At 46.0% G+C, this 19382-nt stretch overlaps 1 protein-coding gene across 1 annotated transcript in view; it reads left to right on the top strand.

Annotated features, from left to right (window-relative positions):
* LOC120031330 (juxtaposed with another zinc finger protein 1-like) overlaps window positions 1-19382 on the top strand; it is a 36114-nt gene that overhangs the window by 8554 nt on the left and 8178 nt on the right. Inside the window, exon 2 of the mRNA XM_038977037.1 lies at window positions 19085-19157. Coding sequence (XP_038832965.1) covers window positions 19085-19157 — 73 coding nt within the window. The remainder of the gene's footprint in view (window positions 1-19084; window positions 19158-19382) is intronic.

Below are 19382 nucleotides of genomic sequence, written 5' to 3'. Positions count from 1 at the left end.
CAGGTTGCCACAATACATGCTGGGAAACTGCCTGCAACACTTCAGGTTGCCACAATACATGCTGGGAAACTGCCTGCAACACTTCAGGTTGCCACAATACATGCTGGGAAACTGCCTGCAACACTTCAGGTTGCCACAATACACAGTGACAGCTGGAATATGAGGGCCATTCCTAGAATACAACACCTGAGGAATTCCATATCACCAGGAAGCTGAAGGACATTCTAGATAGTCATTCACTGAGCACTACACAGTCAAACTAGCCTCTCTTGAAAAGGATTTAGAAAATATCCACTACATATGCTCCAGTTTTACACGTTGGCCTACATTATATCTGCAGGTTCTTACCCAATCAATCCACCATCCTAGGGATCCATACTGCTAACGTATGGAAGCCAACCTGGCCCAGCCCAAGCAAAGGCTCTGGCCCAGCCCCATAGAAAGCCCTGGCCCAGGCCCAGCTAGAGGTTGACACAGGAACAGAATTCCTGCAGGAACGGGTTGAAATTCTAGAGTCAAATTCGGGACAAGATCGTCAGTCCACAGGAAGTACAGGAATTTCTTTTTAAACAGAGTTATTTTTGTATTATAAGCAGTTTTAGGAGGCCACATCATTTTTGAACAGTAACACGATTTCTTCAGTCTTCAATCACTAATTAAAAATATATATAATTGGCCTTTATCTGCTAGGCAGGCAACGAAAAGTAGCTAGCTAACAGTGACTAACTGCTCTCTCATCTAATGAGCAGCCCAAAATGAGTCAGTTGCTATGGAAACTCACACACAGCAGAGTGCAGGGAGGGGGGCAGCAGACAGAGGGGAGCAGCTAACAGAGGAAGGTATTTCTACTCGTTAAAATGAGGACAGGACAGAAAGGGAGGGATTTTTTATCAGGACAGAAAAGTTGTGGGGGTTATAGAACTGTTGCGGGATCGGGACTGTACGGGAAAACATTTGACAGGACAAGACGGCACAGGAATGCATTTTCACTCCCATGTCAACCTCTAGCCCCAGCCGCCCAGACCCAGCCCAACCCCCAGGCCCCAGCCCAACCCTCAGCCCTAGCTCAGCCCTAGCCCAGCCCCCAGCCATAACCCCAGGCCCAACTCCCAGCCCTAACCCAGCCCCCAGACATAACCCCCAGTGCCAGGCCCAGCCCAGTCGTGCCGAGCTCAGTCCTGCCCAGCCCGGTCTTTAATATCCGATATCCCTCCCTTATCCCTCTGATTGTGTGCTGTGCATGTGTCCAAGGTGTTAGCCCAAGGAAGGGGGCTCCCAACACTTCCAACGACTTATTGGGGAATAACGAGCCAATTAGTACTGCCCAGAGTGGAAAAACTCAGCAGCTCCCCTGCCTCTCCACACACACACACACACACACACACACACACACACACACACACACACACACACACACACACACACACTGATCCCTCTCTTAGGTCTGCTGCCCTGTGCCCGCCTTCGCCTCACAGGAGTGTGAAATCTGCCGCATCCTGCCAAGAGGATTACAACGAGGGTACTTGATCAGGCGTTTCTTCCTCCTCATCTGGTGGCCTGCTGCTCTCAAACACATTCTGCTGTATAATTAGGGAAGGGGCCTGGAAAACAAGCTCACAAGGCATTCTTGTCCGCATATTTTCCTTCCATATTCCAGCCGGGAGCCAGCCTCCTGTTTGGGGTTGTGAGCAGTAGGGGGCAGCGGTGGGTCGTTGATGAGAGGCCCCTGTGCTAAAACAGTGGGTGCTTATTTGTCCTATTTCAAGTGTGTATTATACGAATGTGTGAATTGTAAATGTGTTTTTGGCATATCCCAACTCCCCCTGAGACACCCTGTGGTCGCCGCCAGGGTCGGCCATTATCAACTGGAGCAATTTAGGGTTCCGTGCCTCGCTCAAGGGCACATCAACAGATTTTTCCACCTGGTTGGCTCTGGAATTCGAACTAGCGACATTTCAGTTACTGGCCCAACACTCTAACCGCTAGGCTACCTGCCACCCATTTGAAAGAGCTGTATGGATCAAGCGTCTCGGTGGGAGAGCTGATTCAGGATCAGTTTAGCATTTTAGATCACAATGAATAAGAATACATGGACATGGAGGACCTGATCCTAGATCAGCACTCCTACACTGATACGCTAGATACATACAGCCCTCTCCTGATCCCCCTAAAGAGGTGATGCTTTTCACAAGCATACAATCATGTGGCTGGATATATCTACTGAATGTGTTCCTGTTCATACAGCGTGTAAAGTAAGTTACTGTTTCCTGTTCATAGAGCGTGTAAAGAAAGTTACTGTTTCCTGCTCATAGAGCGTGTAAAGAAAGTTACTGTTTCCTGCTCATAGAGCGTGTAAAGAAAGTTACTGTTTCCTGCTCATAGAGCGTGTAAAGAAAGTTACTATTTCCTGCTCATAGAGCGTGTAAAGAAAGTTACTGTTTCCTGCTCATAGAGCGTGTAAAGAAAGTTACTGTTTCCTGCTCATAGAGCGTGTAAAGAAAGTTACTGTTTCCTGCTCATAGAGCGTGTAAAGAAAGTAAGTTACTGTTTCCTGCTCATAGAGCGTGTAAAGAAAGTAAGTTACTGTTTCCTGCTCATAGAGCGTGTAAAGAAAGTAAGTTACTGTTTCCTGCTCATAGAGCGTGTAAAGAAAGTAAGTTACTGTTTCCTGCTCATAGAGCGTGTAAAGAAAGTAAGTTACTGTTTCCTGTTCATAGAGCGTGTAAAGAAAGTTACTGTTTCCTGCTCATAGAGCGTGTAAAGAAAGTTACTGTTTCCTGCTCATAGAGCGTGTAAAGAAAGTTACTGTTTCCTGCTCATAGAGCGTGTAAAGAAAGTGACTGTTTCCTGCTCATAGAGCGTGTAAAGAAAGTGACTGTTTCCTGCTCATAGAGCGTGTAAAGAAAGTGACTGTTTCCTGCTCATAGAGCGTGTAAAGAAAGTGACTGTTTGCTGCTAATAGAGCGTGTAAAGAAAGTAAGTTACTGTTTCCTGCTCAGAGCGTGTAAAAAAAGTGACTGTTTCCTGTTCCTGCTCATAGAGCGTGTAAAGAAATGTACCATTGTCCTAATTTCAGTACTTTTCAAGTGTTTTGAGGACATAGCCAGATATTCTCCCATCAGCCCTGGGATTCAAACCTTCAACCCTTACTGGCCCGTCTCTCTAACCTCGAGGCTGCCACCGCCCATAAATGCTGAGGTCTATTACAACTTCAACACCATTTCCAGTGAATATGTTGCAAGGTGGTGTGGCTTCACTGGAGTCTGTTTAGTGGTTCTGCCTACGTTTCCCCTAATTACAAACTCTATATTTCAACTCTGATATGAAAACAGACGTAAGCCCCTAATGTGAATATTGGCCGGTCCACTAAATCCATTAACCCCTGCCAACCCTCAGCAGGGTTTATCACAACAGGTGCTAATGGATCCTGAACTAAATACTGAATGGCACCCTATTCCCTATATAGTGCACTACTAGGGCCCTGGTCAAAAGTAGTGCACTATATAGGGAATAGGGTGCCATTTGGGACTTAGCCCTGGACTGGCTCTCTAAAACTGACTGGGGAATAACTGGGGAATAACAGGAGCTTTAAGGCCAATTTCAGCCCAACCACCATGTTACGGTAAGCTCCCCAATGGTCCTGTAGTGGTCTAGTAGTGGTTAAACTGACCAATGGTGGGTTTAGTTTGTCCCTGCTCAGATCTCTCTGTGTGTTCTATGGGAGACAGGTCAGTGTAGGACCACCTGCCTGTCTGTCTGTATGTCTGTCTCTGCCTCCCTGTCTGTCTGTCTGTGTCTGCCTCCCTGTCTGTCTGTGTCTGTCTGTCTGTGTCTGCATCCCTGTCTGTCTGTCTGCCTGTCTGTCTGTCTGTCTGTCTGCCTCCTTGTCTGTCTGCCTCTCTGTCTGCCTGCTCTAACAATGGGCGTGTTTGTAGCTGCTCTCTGCACAGGGGGTTCATTTAGGGGCTCGAGGAATGCACCCCCCAAAATCTGCTGAGCGGAAATAATAAATTTGGGAAGCAGTAACTGGCGCCCCGATCTCTGCACCTGGTGGACCTAATTACATTTACCTCCCCTACCCCGGGTTACACTATTGCTGCAGACAGTTTAGTCAGTCAGTTAGTCACCCCTACCAGTAACACACACATTGGCTGACACCAGTCCAGTCAGTCACTGCTCTGGCCCTCATTGCTGTTCTCAGTCAGGAGGTGACTAACTCTGACTCAATAACAGAACTGTCTTTATACTGTAGTGGAGCTGTAGTAGTCTGACTCAATAACAGAACTGTCTTTATACTGTAGTGGAGCTGTAGTAGTCTGACTCAATAACAGAACTGTCTTTATACTGTAGTGGAGCTGTAGTAGTCTGACTCAATAACAGAACTGTCTTTATACTGTAGTGGAGCTGTATTAGTCTGACTCAATAACAGAACTGTCTTTATACTGTAGTGGAGCTGTAGTAGTCTGACTCAATAACAGAACTGTCTTTATACTGTAGTGGAGCTGTAGTAGTCTGACTCAATAACAGAACTGTCTTTATACTGTAGTGGAGCTGTAGTAGTCTGACTCAATAACAGAACTGTCTTTATACTGTAGTGGAGCTGTAGTAGTCTGACTCAATAACAGAACTGTCTTTATACTGTAGTGGAGCTGTAGTAGTCTGACTCAATAACAGAACTGTCTTTATACTGTAGTGGAGCTGTAGTAGTCTGACTCAATAACAGAACTGTCTTTATACTGTAGTGGAGCTGTAGTAGTCTGACTCAATAACAGAACTGTCTTTATACTGTAGTGGAGCTGTAGTAGTCTGACTCAATAACAGAACTGTCTTTATACTGTAGTGGAGCTGTAGTAGTCTGACTCAATAACAGAACTGTCTTTATACTGTAGTGGAGCTGTAGCAGATAGCCTGCAGGCTGTGTTGATATTACACATTCACTAGGGGATCTGGTTTTGGGTTGAGTGTGTGTCTGTGTGTGTGTGTGTGTGTCAATGCCTGTATGTACATGTGAGTGTGTGTGTGTGTCAATGCCTGTATGTACATGTGAGTGCGTGCCTGTGTGTGTGCATTGCCTATGTGTTTTCAGTCAATTTTCACATCTGAGGTTCAGTCATTGTACAATCAGCCGTGTTATTTAAGTCTCTGCAGTAGCAGCAGAGAACAGGCTACCAACCAGTGAAGTGCAGTTTGACTCTGTGGTTTAATTTCCTCTGTGGAAGTGGTACCAGGACTCTGGCCAGTGTCCCCCACTGCTCAGACCCACCATAAACATGTCACCATGAACCTTGCCACTCCACGCTGTCCAACCGTGTGCTGGGCTGAGGGGGAAGGGGCTGCTGGGATAGCTGACTGACTGACTGGTTGGTGGAAATAAATGTGGGAGGGTGGAGGGGGGGGGGGTGTGTCACTTCCTGTCTTGCCTCAGGAAGGCGTGTTGTGTGATGATGGTGATCACCGTCTGTCCTGTGGTTGGCTGGCCCATGCAGTCTGGAGTCTGGACATAGCGAGGGGGTCTCTCTCTAACTATCTGGCCTAACTAGAATTGGGCCGTTACGTCACGTCTGCCTCTTTCTGATGCTGCTGGGATGTTTTCAGTCTCACCCTACTACCTTTTACAGGCCTGTCAGTGAGTTTGTTAAAAACCACAACTAATTGAGTCACTTTGTGCAGTTGTGTTCACTGATTTAAAGTTTTCTTCCTGTACCTGCTTGCCAGTCACTGGCTCAGGAGGGAGTGTGTTGTCTTGATCACAGCATCAGGTGACTATAACAAAACCAATACACCCTAGAACCAAAAGACAGACAGACAGACCACCGCTGTGGACCACCTGTGTGGATGGTTTAGCCCTCTCTCCTCTCCAGGGGTCCACACCCTGGTCCTAATGGGGGGGTCCACACCCTTGTCCTAATTGGGGGGGGGTCCACACCCTGGTCCTAATGTGGGGGGGGGGGGGTCCACACCCTGGTTCTGGTGGTCCGTCAGGGGGGTGGGGGAATCAGAGGGGGCCATGGAGGTCTCTGTGCAGGTGGCCCCAGAGGGGAGTGGTTGGTTGGGTCTCTGGGAAGTTGGCCCCTCTAGCTGGCCCCCTACCAGACACACAGACACACACTCACGCCAGCTGAGGTGTGTGTGATTTACAGTGTGTGTGAGTGGATTGATCCAGGGCTAATAGAGTGGTCGGTGAGCAGCCCTCCATGACTCTGCTCCTGTGTACTGCTCATTATCTTTATTCACTTGTATTTAATCATGGGAGCCCCATTGAGACCAGGGTCTCATTTTCAGTGGTGCTCTGACATTAAATAAAATATAGAATAACCAGTACATTACGTTAGAACATCACAAACATCACAGGCATCATAAACAAATTATTAGTCAATCAAAACAATTGCACACCTCAGTGAACTCATTTTATCATCAGGGTTTTAACATGACTAGTGGCACCAGGGAATCCAAATGTAATGAATTTTGTAAGTGATTCCAAAAATGTGGATCATTGAAACTAAAAGTGGATTTGCCTAGTTCGGCGGAGGAATGTCAGGAGTTAACCAATCCTGTGAACGGGTTTGGAATCATGTTTTTATACTTTAACAACGAAGTTAGGTAAGTCGGAAGCTTGTATAGTAGAGCTTTGTCAACAGAAAGGGAGTAATGAAGTGATGTACGGGACTTTAATGAGGAGCAGCCAACCTTTTGATACAGGATGCAGTGATGCGTATTAAAACTGTCACCTGTGATAAAGTGAAGGACGCTACGGTAGACGGACGGCATCAAAAGGTTTAAGATCAGTTGCTGCTGCATTCCCATAAGGGGTGTTACTGTTAAGAACTGGCAGGAGAGTTGACTGTACAATCTGCTTCCTGCTGTTTAGGGAGAGACATGATATATTTATATAAAAGAAGCCTCATTTAAATCTCAGCTTCTTAACTAGTTCATCCGTATGTTTTTTAAATGTCAAATTATTATCAATCCAAAAGCCCAGATATTTATAGGCAGGAACCTGCTCGATGAAAGAACCATCCAATGCATAAATGTGTAAGCCATCTGAAGTATTTCTATGAGAATTAGAAAACAGCAGACATTTAGTTTTTACCGCATGAAGTACCAATTTTAAGTCAGCAATGACTTTCTGCAAGGTGACAAAATCAGATTGCAGCTCCAACAGCCTGGTCAGCCGTAGGGGCAATAGCGTACATAACAGTGTCATCTGCACACAAATGAATGTTACAGGTTTTTGCAGATAGACCAATATTATTTATATAAATAGTGAAGAGGACAGGTCCCAAAATCGACCCCCGGCAGGACACCTTTAGTAATATCAAAGTAACTGGACTTAACACCATCTGAAAGCACATAGTGTCCTATCTGACAGATACAGTTGAAGTCGGAAGTTTACATACACCTTAGCCAAATACATTTAAACTCAGTTTTTCACAATTCCTGACATTTAATCCTAGTAAAAATTCCCTGTGGTCAGTTAGGATCACCACTTTATTTTACGAATGTGGAATGTCAGAATAATCGTAGAGAGAATTATTTATTTCAGCTTTTATTTCTTTCATCACATTCCCAGTGGGTCAGAAGTTTACATACACTCAATTAGTATTTGGTAGCATTGCCTTTAAATTGTTTAACTTGGGTCAAATGTTTCGGGTAGCCTTCCACAAGCTTCCCACAATAAGTTGGGTGAATTTTGGCCCATTCCTCCTGACAGAGCTGGTGTAACTAAGTCAGGTTTGTAGGCCTCCTTGCTCGCACACGCTTTTTAAGTTCTGCCCACACATTTTCTATAGGATTGAGGTCAGGACTTTGTGATAGCCACTCCAATACCTTGACTTTGTTGTCCTTAAGCCATTTTGCCACAACTTTGGAAGTATGCTTGGGGTCATTGTCCATTTGGAAGACCCATTTGCAACCAAGCTTTAACTTCCTGACTGATGTCTTGATGTTGCTTCAATATATCCACATAATTGTCCTATCCTCATGATGCCATCTATTTTGTGAAGTGCACCAGTCCCTCCTGTAGAAAAGCACCCCCACAACATGATGTTGCCACCCCCTTACTTCACGGTTGGGATGGTGTTCTTCGGCTTGCAAGCCTCACCCTTTTTCCTCCAAACATAACGATAGTCATTATGGCCGAACAGTTCTATTTTTTTTTCATCAGACCAGAGGACATTTCTCCAAAAAGTACGATCTTTGTCCCCATGTACAGTTCCGAACCGTAGTCTGGCTTTTTTTATGGCGGTTTTCGAGCAGTGGCTTCTTCCTTGCTGAGTGGCCTTTCAGGTTATGTCAATATAGGACTCGTTTTACTGTGGATATAGATACTTTTGTACCTGTTTCCTCCAGCATCTTCACAAGGTCCTTTGCTGTTGTTCTGGGATTGATTTGCACTTTTCGCACCAAAGTACCTTAATCTCTAGTAGACAGAACGCGTCTCCTTCCTGAGCATGACGGCTGCATGGTCCCATGGTGTTTATACTTGCGTACTATTGTTTGTACAGATGAACGTGGTACCTTCAGGCATTTGGAAATTGCTCCCAAGGATGAACCAGGCTTGTGGAGGTCTACATTTTTTTCTGAGGTCTTGGCTGATTTCTGTTGATTTTCCCATGATGTCAAGCAAAGAGGCACTGACTTTGAAGGTAGGCATTGAAATGCATCCACAGGTACACCTCCAATTGATTCATATGATGTCAATTAGCCTATCAGAAGCTTCTAAAGCCATGACGTCTATTTCTGGAATTTTCCAAGCTGTTTAGTCAGTCAACTTAGTGTATGTAAACTTCTGACCCACTGGAATTGTGATACAGTGAATGATAAGTGAAATAATCTGTTTGTAAATAATTGTTGGAAAAATGACTTGTCATGCACAAAGTATATGTCCTAACCGAATTGCCAAAACTATAGTTTGTTGACAAGAAATTTGTGGAGTGGTTGAAAAACGAGTTTTAATGACTCCAACCTAAGTGTATGTCAACTTCCGAAGTCAACTGTAGTTCCCAAACCACTTGCAAGATGCCTGGTTGAGGCCCATTTCAGACAACCTTTGAATGAGTAGGAGATGGTTGACAGTATCGAAGGCCTTGGACAGGTCTATAAATATGGCAGCGCAGTGATTCCTATTATCTAAGCAATTTAATATATCATTTAAGACAAGTGCAGCTGCTGAAACGGTACTAAGTCCAGGTGTAAAACTAGACTGGTACACAGTAAGAATATAATTTGAAGTTAAGAAAGTTCTTAGCTGAGAGTTTGCCAGTGATTGTAATATTTTTGCAAGGCAATATAGTTTAGAAACTGGGTGGTAGGTATCTAGGTCAGAAGGATCCCCGCCTTTGTAAAGGGGGAGGACATGCGCCGCCTTCCAGATCTTAGGGATAGCCCCAGAAGCTGCAGTAGAAAGGGATCAAGCGAATCAGCACCGGTGGATTGTTGGACATACACTTTTTGCAAGGCACTTAATACATCATGGAAGTGCATCATTCTATTCTATCTGTTTAGAGGTGAATAAAGGACTCCATCTAGTGGAACTTGAGATATTTTCAGAAACCATCCTTTCAAACAGATGGCCAGCTGAGGCAAAATGCTTATTAAAAGCACCACAAATATGTGTCTGTTATGGGACCAGAGGCTGTCGTAACCTGCTGGGGCACTGAGGAAGTGGATTTGTTGTTTTTATTGTTGTTGATTTGACCACTTTCCAGAATTTAGCTGGATTTCCACCACTCAGATACTTCTTGAATTGTGTATGTTGACATTGCTTTTCTAACCAGAATAAGACATCTATTTCTCAAATGTCTTAAGGACTGCCAGTCAGAGGTAGAATCAGTCAATCTAGCCTTAGCCCAAGCTAACTTTCTTTCATGAAATCTTTAAGACAATTGATGCGTGAACCATGGGTTAGATCTGTCCTTTACCCATAATCTTTTATATGGGGCATGGTTATCTGCAACAGAGTTAAACAGAGAGGTAAAACGTTTAAGTTTCTGATCATTAGGCATCTTAGAGAACTCCATGACTCTGCTCTCTGCTCCTGTGTACTGATCATTAGCCTCTTAGACAGGATTTCCTCACACAGGCACATTATAACCCACCCTACCCCATATAACCCACCCTACCCCACATACACCCACCCTACCCCACATACACCCACCCTACCCCACATACACCCACCCTACCCCATATACACCCACCCTACCCCATATACACCCACCCTACCCCACATACACCCACCCTACCCCACATAACATACCCTACCCCACATAACATACCCTACCCCACATACACCCACCCTACCACACATACACCCACCCTACCCTACATACACCCACCCTACCCCACATAACATACCCTACCCCACATATACCCACCCTACCCCACATACACCCACCCTACCCCACATACACCCACCCTACCCCACATACACCCACCCTACCCCACATAACCCACCCTACCCCACATAACCCACCCTACCCCATGTACACCCACCCTACCCCATATACACCCACCCTACCCCACATAACATACCCTACCCCACATACACCCACCCTACCCCACATACACCCACCCTACCCCACATACACCCACTCTCCCAGCTTTTGGCAGGAGGGGAATAATGCAATCATTAATGTGTCTTTCTATCTTCATGTCTCCAAGCGTGTAGGAGAGGAGGTATGCGGTCCTTTTCACAGCGGGTAAATAACAGTTAATGAAACACTCAGTCTCAGTGGTGGAGCTCTGAGAGAAACCCTACCTCCCTCCAGACTGCTGAGGTTGATGTTTGGACCACTACAATACATTACCTGGTGGGAGACCACCAGCAAACACTACCACTGCCACGCACTAGTGCAGGCCTAATGCCCAGAAAAGGGGATGCATCCCAATTGGCACCCTATTTTCTGTGTAGTGCACTTCCTTTTGACCAGGGCCCAGAGAGCTCTGGGCCCGTATCCACAAAGCATCTCAGAAAAGGTCCTAGGAATCCTGTTAAAACCTGTTTTAAGACCAAAAACCCTCCCAGCTCAGAGTAGGTTTTAGGATGATGTTAAGACACTGCCCAGACTAGCTCTGAGCCAGGAGTAAAATCACCTCAGAAGTTGGTAATCACGACAGTTTGATCGTTATAACGCATGTTGTTGCACGTAGGTCTAGATTATCTCTCTTCATCGTACAGAAATATTTTTAAAATGTTTTAAATTGAACCTTTATTTAGCTAAGCTAGTTAGTTAAGAACAAATTCTTATTTACAATAACGGCCTACCGGGGAACAGGGGGTTTAACTGCCTTGTTCAGGGGCAGAATGACCTTCTTTTTTTTACCTTGTCAGCTCGGAGATTCGATAAAGCAACTTTTCGGTTACTGGCCCCTTGCTCTAACCACTAGGCCACCTGCCACCCCAAATATCAAAACATTCTTTCAACAGCTCCAAAGCAATTGCATGGTTGTGGGGACCACTGACTGTCTTTATTCTATCAACAACACTGCTGGTAACTCTTAACTGTTTAGGACATGAAGTCTCCTAAATATCTGTCGACCAGGTGGGACTCTGATGAGTAAAGAGGCTTCATGCATAGTTTTTATTTTTTAGCCATAAGAGTAAAATGTCTCTTCTCAGCATTTAGACCAATTTTCTACTCTGAGATGCTGCTATGTGGATACGGTCCCTGGTCAGAAGCAGTGTATTGTATAGAGAACTGGGTCCATTTGGGTTGCAGCTGTATTCATAGTCAACCTAGTGCCAGGAGTCTTCCCTGGTTGACCATATGACCTGACCAGGAACAACTCTGGGCCCTGAGTAATATCATTTTTGGGTCATTGAAATACGCTATATAAAACCCATGTATTATAATTATTAATAGATAACTATGCTATATAAAACCCATGTATAATAATTATTAATAGATAACTATGCTATATAAAACCCATGTATAATAATAATTAAATTACTACGCTATATAAAACCCATGTGTTATAATTATTAATAAATAACTATGTTATATAAAATGTCATGTTATAATTATTAATAGATAATTAGTAGGGCCCAGAGTTCTCCTGGCGAGAAATGCACTTAACAAATCAAATGAATGATTTGTATTATTAAGTAGGTTGTTATTATTAAGTCTACTCTCCCTTGCTACCACTAGGGTGTTCTCCTCTGTGGCTGGCTGGGTCAGACTCTGGTTCAGGTCTCACTGGTGTTGTAAAGACCAAGTGGCTCGGGTGTTCTCCTCTGTGGCTGGCTGGGTCAGACTCTGGTTCAGGTCTCACTGGTGTTGTAAAGACCAAGTGGCTCGGGTGTTCTCCTCTGTGGCTGGCTGGGTCAGACTCTGGTTCAGGTCTCACTGGTGTTGTAAAGACCAAGTGGCTCGGGTGTTCTCCTCTGTGGCTGGCTGGGTCAGACTCTGGTTCAGGTCTCACTGGTGTTGTAAAGACCAAGTGGCTCGGGTGTTCTCCTCTGTGGCTGGCTGGGTCAGACTCTGGTTCAGGTCTCACTGGCGTTGTAAAGACCAAGTGGCTCGGGTGTTCTCCTCTGTGGCTGGCTGGGTCAGACTCTGGTTCAGGTCTCACTGGCGTTGTAAAGACCAAGTGGCTCGGGTGTTCTCCTCTGTGGCTGGCTGGGTCAGACTCTGGTTTAGGTCTCACTGGTGTTGTAAAGACCAAGTGGTAGTATAGTGGTAGTAAATGAATAGCGTTAGTGGTACTATAGTAGTAGTAGTATAGTGGTAGTAAATGAATAGCAGAAGTGGTGCTATAGTGGTAGTGATCGTATAGTGGTACTGTAGTGGTAGTATAGTGGTAGTGAATGAATAGTGATAGTGGTACTATAGTGATTATATAGTGGTATTATAGTGGTAGTAAATTAATAGCGGAAGTGGCACTATTGTGATTATATAGTGGTATTATAGTGGTAGTGAATGAATAGTGGAAGTGATTGTATAGTGGTAGTAAATGAATAGCATCAGTGGCACTATAGTGATTATATAGTGGTACTATAGTGGAAGTAAATGAGTAGTGGTAGTATAGTGATAGTATAGTGATAGTATAGTGGCAGTAAATTAATAGTGATAGTGGTAGTAAATGAATAGTGGTAGTATAGTAATAGTAAATTAATAGTGATAGTGTTAGTTTAGTGATATTATAGTGGTAGTAAATTAATCAAATCGAAGTTTATTTGTCACGTGCACTGAATAAAACAGGTGTAGATCTTACAGTGAAATGCTTACTTACAGGCTCTAACCAATAGTGCAAAAAAGGTGTTAGGTGAACAATAGGTAAGTAAAGAAATAAAACAACAGTAAAAAGACAGGCTATATACAGTAGTGAGGCTATAAAAGTAGCGAGGCTACATACAGACACCGGTTAGTCAGGCTGATTGAGGTAGTATGTACATGTAGATATGGTTAAAGTGACTATGCATATATGATGGAGTAGCAGTAGCGTAAAAGAGGGGTTGGTGGGTGGCGGGACACAATGCAGATAGCCCGGTTAGCCAATGTGCGGGAGCAGTGGTTGGTCGGCCCAATTGAGGTAGTATGTACATGAATGTATAGTTAAAGTGACTATGCATATATGATAAACAGAGAGTAGCAGCAGCGTAAAAAGAGGGGTTGGGGGGGCACACAATGCAAATAGTCTGGGTAGCCATTAGATTACCTGTTCAGGAGTCTTATGGCTTGGGTGTAAAAACTGTTGAGAAGCCTTTTTGTCCTAGACTTGGCACTCCGGTACCGCTCGCCATGCGGTAGTAGAGAGAACAGTCTATGACTGGGGTGGCTGGGGTCTTTGACAGTTTTTAGGGCCTTCCTCTGACACCGCCTGGTGTAGAGGTCCTGGATGGTAGGCAGCTTAGCCCCAGTGATGTACTGTGCCATATGCACTACTACTCTGTAGTGCCTTGCCGTCAGAGGCCGAGCAATTGCCGTACCAGGCAGTGATGCAACCAGCCAGGATGCTCTCGATGTTGCAGCTGTAGAACCTTTTGACGATCTCAGGACCCATGCCAAATCTTTTTAGTTTCCTGAGGGGGAATAGGCTTTGTCGTGCCCTCTTCACGACTGTCTTGGTGTGTTTGGACCATTGTAGTTTGTTGTTGATGTGGACGCCAAGGAACTTGAAGCGCTCAACCTGCTCCACTACAGCCTCGTCGATGAGAATGGGGACGTGCTCGGTCCTCCTTTTCCTGTAGTCCACAATCATCTCCTTAGTCTTGGTTATGTTGAGGGATAGGTTGTTATTCTGGCACCACACGGCCAGGTCTCTGACCTCCTCCCTATAGGCTGTCTCGTCGTTGTCTGTGATCAGGCCTACCACTGTTGTGTCGTCTGCAAACTTAATGATGGTGTTTGAGTCGTGCCTGGCCATGCAGTCGTGGGTGAACAGGGAGTACAGGAGGGGACTGAGCACGCACCCCTGTGGAGCTCCAGTGTTGAGGATCAGCGTGGCAGATGTGTTGCTACCTACCCTCACCACCTGGGGGCGGCCCGTCAGGAAGTCCAGGATCCAGAAGGAGGTGTTTAGTCCCAGGATCCTTAGCTTAGTGATAAGCTTTGAGGGTACAATGGTGTTGAACGCTGCGCTGTAGTCAATGAATAGCATTCTCACATAAGTGTTCCTTTTGTCCAGGTGGGAAAGGGCAGTGTGGAGTGCAATAGAGATTGCATCATCTGTTGATCTGTTTGGGCGGTATGCAAATTGGAGTGGGTCTAGGGTTTCTGGGATAATGGTGTTGATGTGAGCCATTACCAACCTTTCAAAGCACTTCATGGCTACGGACGTGAGTGCCGGTTGCCTTTGTGTTCTTGGGCACAGGGACTATGGTGGTCTGCTTGAAACATGTTGGTATTACAGACTCAATCAGGGACATGTTGAAAATGTCAGTGAAGACACCTGCCAGTTGGTCAGCACATGCCCGGAGCACACCTCCTGGTAATCCGTCTGGCCCTGCAGCCTTGTGTATGTTGACCTGTTTAAAGGTCTTACTCACGTCGGCTACGGAGAGCGTGATCACACAGACGTTCGGAACAGCTGATGCTCTCATGCATGCCTCAGTGTTGCTTTCCTCGAAGCGAGCATAGAAGTGATTTAGCTCATCTGGTAGGCTCGCGTCACTGGGTAGCTTGCAGTGGTGCTTCCCTTTGTAGTCTGTAATAGTTTGCAAACCCTGCCACATAAGACGAGCGTCGGAGCCGGTGTAGTATGATTCAATCTTAGCCCTGTATTGACGCTTTGCCTGTTTGATGGTTCGTCGCAGGGCATAGTAGGATTTCTTGTAAGCTTCCGGGTTAGAGTCCCGCACCTTGATAGCGGCAGCTCTACCCTTTAGCTCAGTGCGAATGTTGCCTGTAATCCATGGCTTCTGGTTGGGGTATGTACATACAGTCACTGTGGGGACGACGTCCTCGATGCACTTATTGATAAAGCCAGTGACTGATGTGGTGTAATCCTCAATGCCATCGGAAGAATCCCGTAACATATTCCAGTCTGTGAAAGCAAAACAGTCCTGTAGTTTAGCATCTGCTTCATCTGACCACTTTTTAATAGACCGAGTCACTGGTGCTTCCTGCTTTAATTTTTCCTTGTAAGCAGGAACCAGGAGGATAGAGTTGTGGTCGGATTTACCAAATGGAGGGCGAAGGAGAGCTTTGTTTGCGTCTCTGTGTGTGGAGTACAGGTGATATATACATTTTTCCCCTCGGGTTGCACATTTGACATCTTGATAGAAATTTGGTAGAACTGATTTAAATGTCCCTGCATTAAAGTCTTCGGCCACTAGGAGCGCCGCCTCTGGGTGAGTGGTTTCCTGTTTGCTTATTTCCTTATACAGCTGTCTTAGTGCCAGCATCTGTCTGTGGTGGTAAATAGACAGCCACAAAAAGTATATCTGAAAACTCTCTAGGCAAGTAGTGTGCCCTGCAATTTATCACAATATACTCTACTTCAGGCGAGCAAACTCTAGAGACTTTCTTAGATTTCCTGCACCAGCTGTTGTTTACAAATATGCACAGACCACCCCCCCCCCTCGTCTTACCAGAGTGTGCTGTTCTATCTTGCCGGTGCAGCGTGTATCCCGCTAGCTGAATATCCATGTCGTCATTCAGCCACGATTCCGTGAAACATAGGATATTACAGTTTTTGATGTCCCATTGGGTGGATATTCGTGATCGTACCTCGTCTAATTTATTGTCCAATGATTGCACGTTGGCGAGTTGTATTGACGGTAACGGCAGCTTTCCCAGTCGCCTTCTCCGGGTCCTGACCAGGCATCCGGCTCATTGTCCTCTGTACCTGCGTCGCTTCCTCTTGCAAATAGCGGGGATGTCGGTCCTGTGGGATGTTTGGAGAATGTCTTGTTGTAGAAAAAATCTTTGTCTAATCCGAGGTGAGTGATCGCTGTCCTTATATCCAGAAGCTCTTTTTTACCGTAAGATACGGTGGCAGAAACATTATGTACAAAATAAGTTACAAATAACGCAAAAAACCCCCACATAATAGCACAATTGGTTGGCCGCCCGTAAAACTGCTGCCATTTCTTCCGGCGCCATTTAGTTGAATAATGATAGTATAGTAGTAGTATAGTGGGAGTGGTAGTATAGTGGTAATATCATCTCTATTCTCTTTTAATGGAGAGGTGATGTTAATTTACAGCTTCAGGCTGCATGGCCATCCTCATTTCACATCTACAGTGATGTGCAATGTTTGGTTTCAGTTCCACAGCTGAATATGACGGCTCCCAAGCCGAATAGGACGGCTCCCCAGCCGAATAGGACGGCTCCCCAGCCGAATAGGACGGCTCCCCAGCCGAATAGGACGGCTCCCCAGCCGAATAGGACGGCTCCCCAGCCGAATAGGACGGCTCCCCAGCCGAATAGGACGGCTCCCCAGCCGAATAGGACGGCTCCCCAGCCGAATAGGACGGCTCCGCAGCCGAATAGGACGGCTCCGCAGCCGAATAGGACGGCTCCGCAGCCGAATATGGGTCGTAGAAGAGTCGACTTGAGTAACTGGGATATGTGTTTGTTTTTCCCTACTAAACAACATAGGCCTAGTTGAATGTACTGTCTATAAGTCACTCTGGATAAGAGTGTCTGATTAACACTTTAGCCTACTCTGAATGAACATAAAGGCAAGCTTTAAGAGACCTATAGCCTATAGGATTTATTAGAGGACGGATGGAATCATGGCAGTGAAGAGGGTTTCCTACTAAGACTGGTGGTGTATCTGTCAGCCATTACCCCAGCACGGCTTCGACGTGTGTTTGTGTGAACACTGTATGTGTGTGTGAACACTATGTGTGTGTGAACACTGTGCATGCGTGCATGTTTGCATGTGTTAGAGAGAGCGTTGTACTCTTACCACTATGTCCATCCACACACAGCCCAACTCCTCTGACCAGACCCACTGTCCACTTTCACCATTCTGTACACACAGCCCGCAGGACCTCAGATGGGAAGATGGGGCGAAGGTACTAGGGTGTGTTTTGGTGCAGATAACACGTACCTAGCTAGTGTTGTCCATGGACAACATTTGGCCCCGTAGAATTACATAAAGAACACTTCATTGAATAAGATCTCTATGTTGGACCCACCCAAAGTGAACGCTCTCAGGAAAAGCTGCAGAAGTGGTTTTTATGAGGGGTCACAGGTCAGATCTAGTGTAAATCTGGGGCAACACCTCAGTGGGAGAGCTTTGAAGACATTCACGGAGTGCTTCTGCTTTATAAGAATAAGTCAGTGTGACTTCAGGCGGATACCAGGGTGTGTTTTGATACACACATAACACGTTGCTACTTGCTTTGCTCGTTTACTTGAACATGGAAAAGGCTTGACTATGTGATCTAAAGACCCTCAGACTGCACTTAGCGTTATCTATTGATTAGATATGCCAGCGAGGCGAACACCATACGCAGTGTCATTATATTGATACACTCTGAATCAGGTTGTTTAGTGCAGGGCTGGAACAAAAGCCTGCCCCCACACTCCTGTAGTTCTGAAGAACCCTTCCCCTAAAGGCTGTGGTTGCTTGGCTGTGTTCCAAATGGCCTATAGGCTGAGCCCTATGGGTCCTGGTCAAAAGTAGTGCACGATATACTGAATAGAGTGCCATTTGGGATATAACCTTTGACCCTTGGGGCCACATGCTGCCAGTGTTTCTCTTCTTGGCCACGGGGGGGCAGCACTTTCCCATAGCCCAGACCAGGCAGAGGCAAGGCAGGCACTAGGTAGGCAGGCAGGCACAGCTGGTGAGTGGCAGACACGGGGTGGTTTTATGGGGCATCTCCCCACTCCCACATGGCATGGCAGTGGGGAGGCTGTTTGAAGTTGGGCCTGGTTCACCTCAGGGTGTGGAGGGAGAGAGGGAGAGATGGAGGGTGGGAGAGAGAGAGCGATGGAGGGAGGTTGTCCATTGTTTGGCAGCACTGCCGAGCCGAGCCAAACGTCTGGAGCACAGCATGGGAAAGCACAGTGTGTGTGGAGTGTCTGGTACTACGGGCAATATGGTGGCTGCAGTAAGGAAGAGGCTGCGTAGTTGAATCAGATCAGAAGACTTATGAGAAAGCCAGTGCCATGGAAGACTTCATTAAATACGTTGTATAGCCTAGATTAGACCCAGCCTTCTTTGTTGTGAGTTTTTAATAAAAAGCTAATTTATCTACGTAGTTTGTTGATGAGATGTGAGAGAGGGGTTTGGATACGAGGTGGTTTGTGGACGATCTCCAGCGGAGCTTAGCTTGAGGACGACGACTAGTCTAGACAGCGCCCATGACATCATTTGTTAAACATCATCACACTAGCTAGCTACTGTTGGTTTGGTGAGAGTGACACACACCCAGTCCGCACACACAACCACTCCTGCCCTTCTTGACCCCATGCAAATGTTATGAAGACTGTGTAGTGGCACCTTTGTGGCTGTGTGTGTGTCATGTCTGCTGTTAGAGGTTAGCCTAATCATATACCTCCACCTCTCTCTCCCTCCACCTCTCTCTCCCTCCACCTCTCTCTCCCTCCACCTCGCTCTCCCTCCACCTCGCTCTCCCTCCACCTCGCTCTCCCTCCACCTCTCTCTCCCCTCTGTCTCTCGTCAGACACAGATCCTCGTCAGTTGGAGAAGCAGGAGCAGCAGCAGCCCACATATGTTGCCCTCAGCTACATCAACAGGTGAGCAGGCTACTAGCCTAACCCTAATCTATACTTTACAAAAATATGAATGCAACAATTTCAAAGATTTTGCTGAGTTACAGTTCATTAAAGAAAATCATAAATTAGGCCCTAATCTATGGATTTCACGTGACTGGGCAGGGGCACAGCCATGGGTAGGCCCACCCACTTGGGAGCCAGGCCCACCCAATGGGGACCCAGGCCCAGCCAATCAGAATGAGTTTC

Source organism: Salvelinus namaycush, chromosome 37, assembly GCF_016432855.1.
Source record: "Salvelinus namaycush isolate Seneca chromosome 37, SaNama_1.0, whole genome shotgun sequence".
In the NCBI taxonomy this organism is placed as follows: Eukaryota; Metazoa; Chordata; class Actinopteri; order Salmoniformes; family Salmonidae; genus Salvelinus; species Salvelinus namaycush.
The sequence above is the reverse complement of the archived record's forward strand: the minus strand, read 5'-3'. Positions and strand labels throughout refer to the sequence as shown.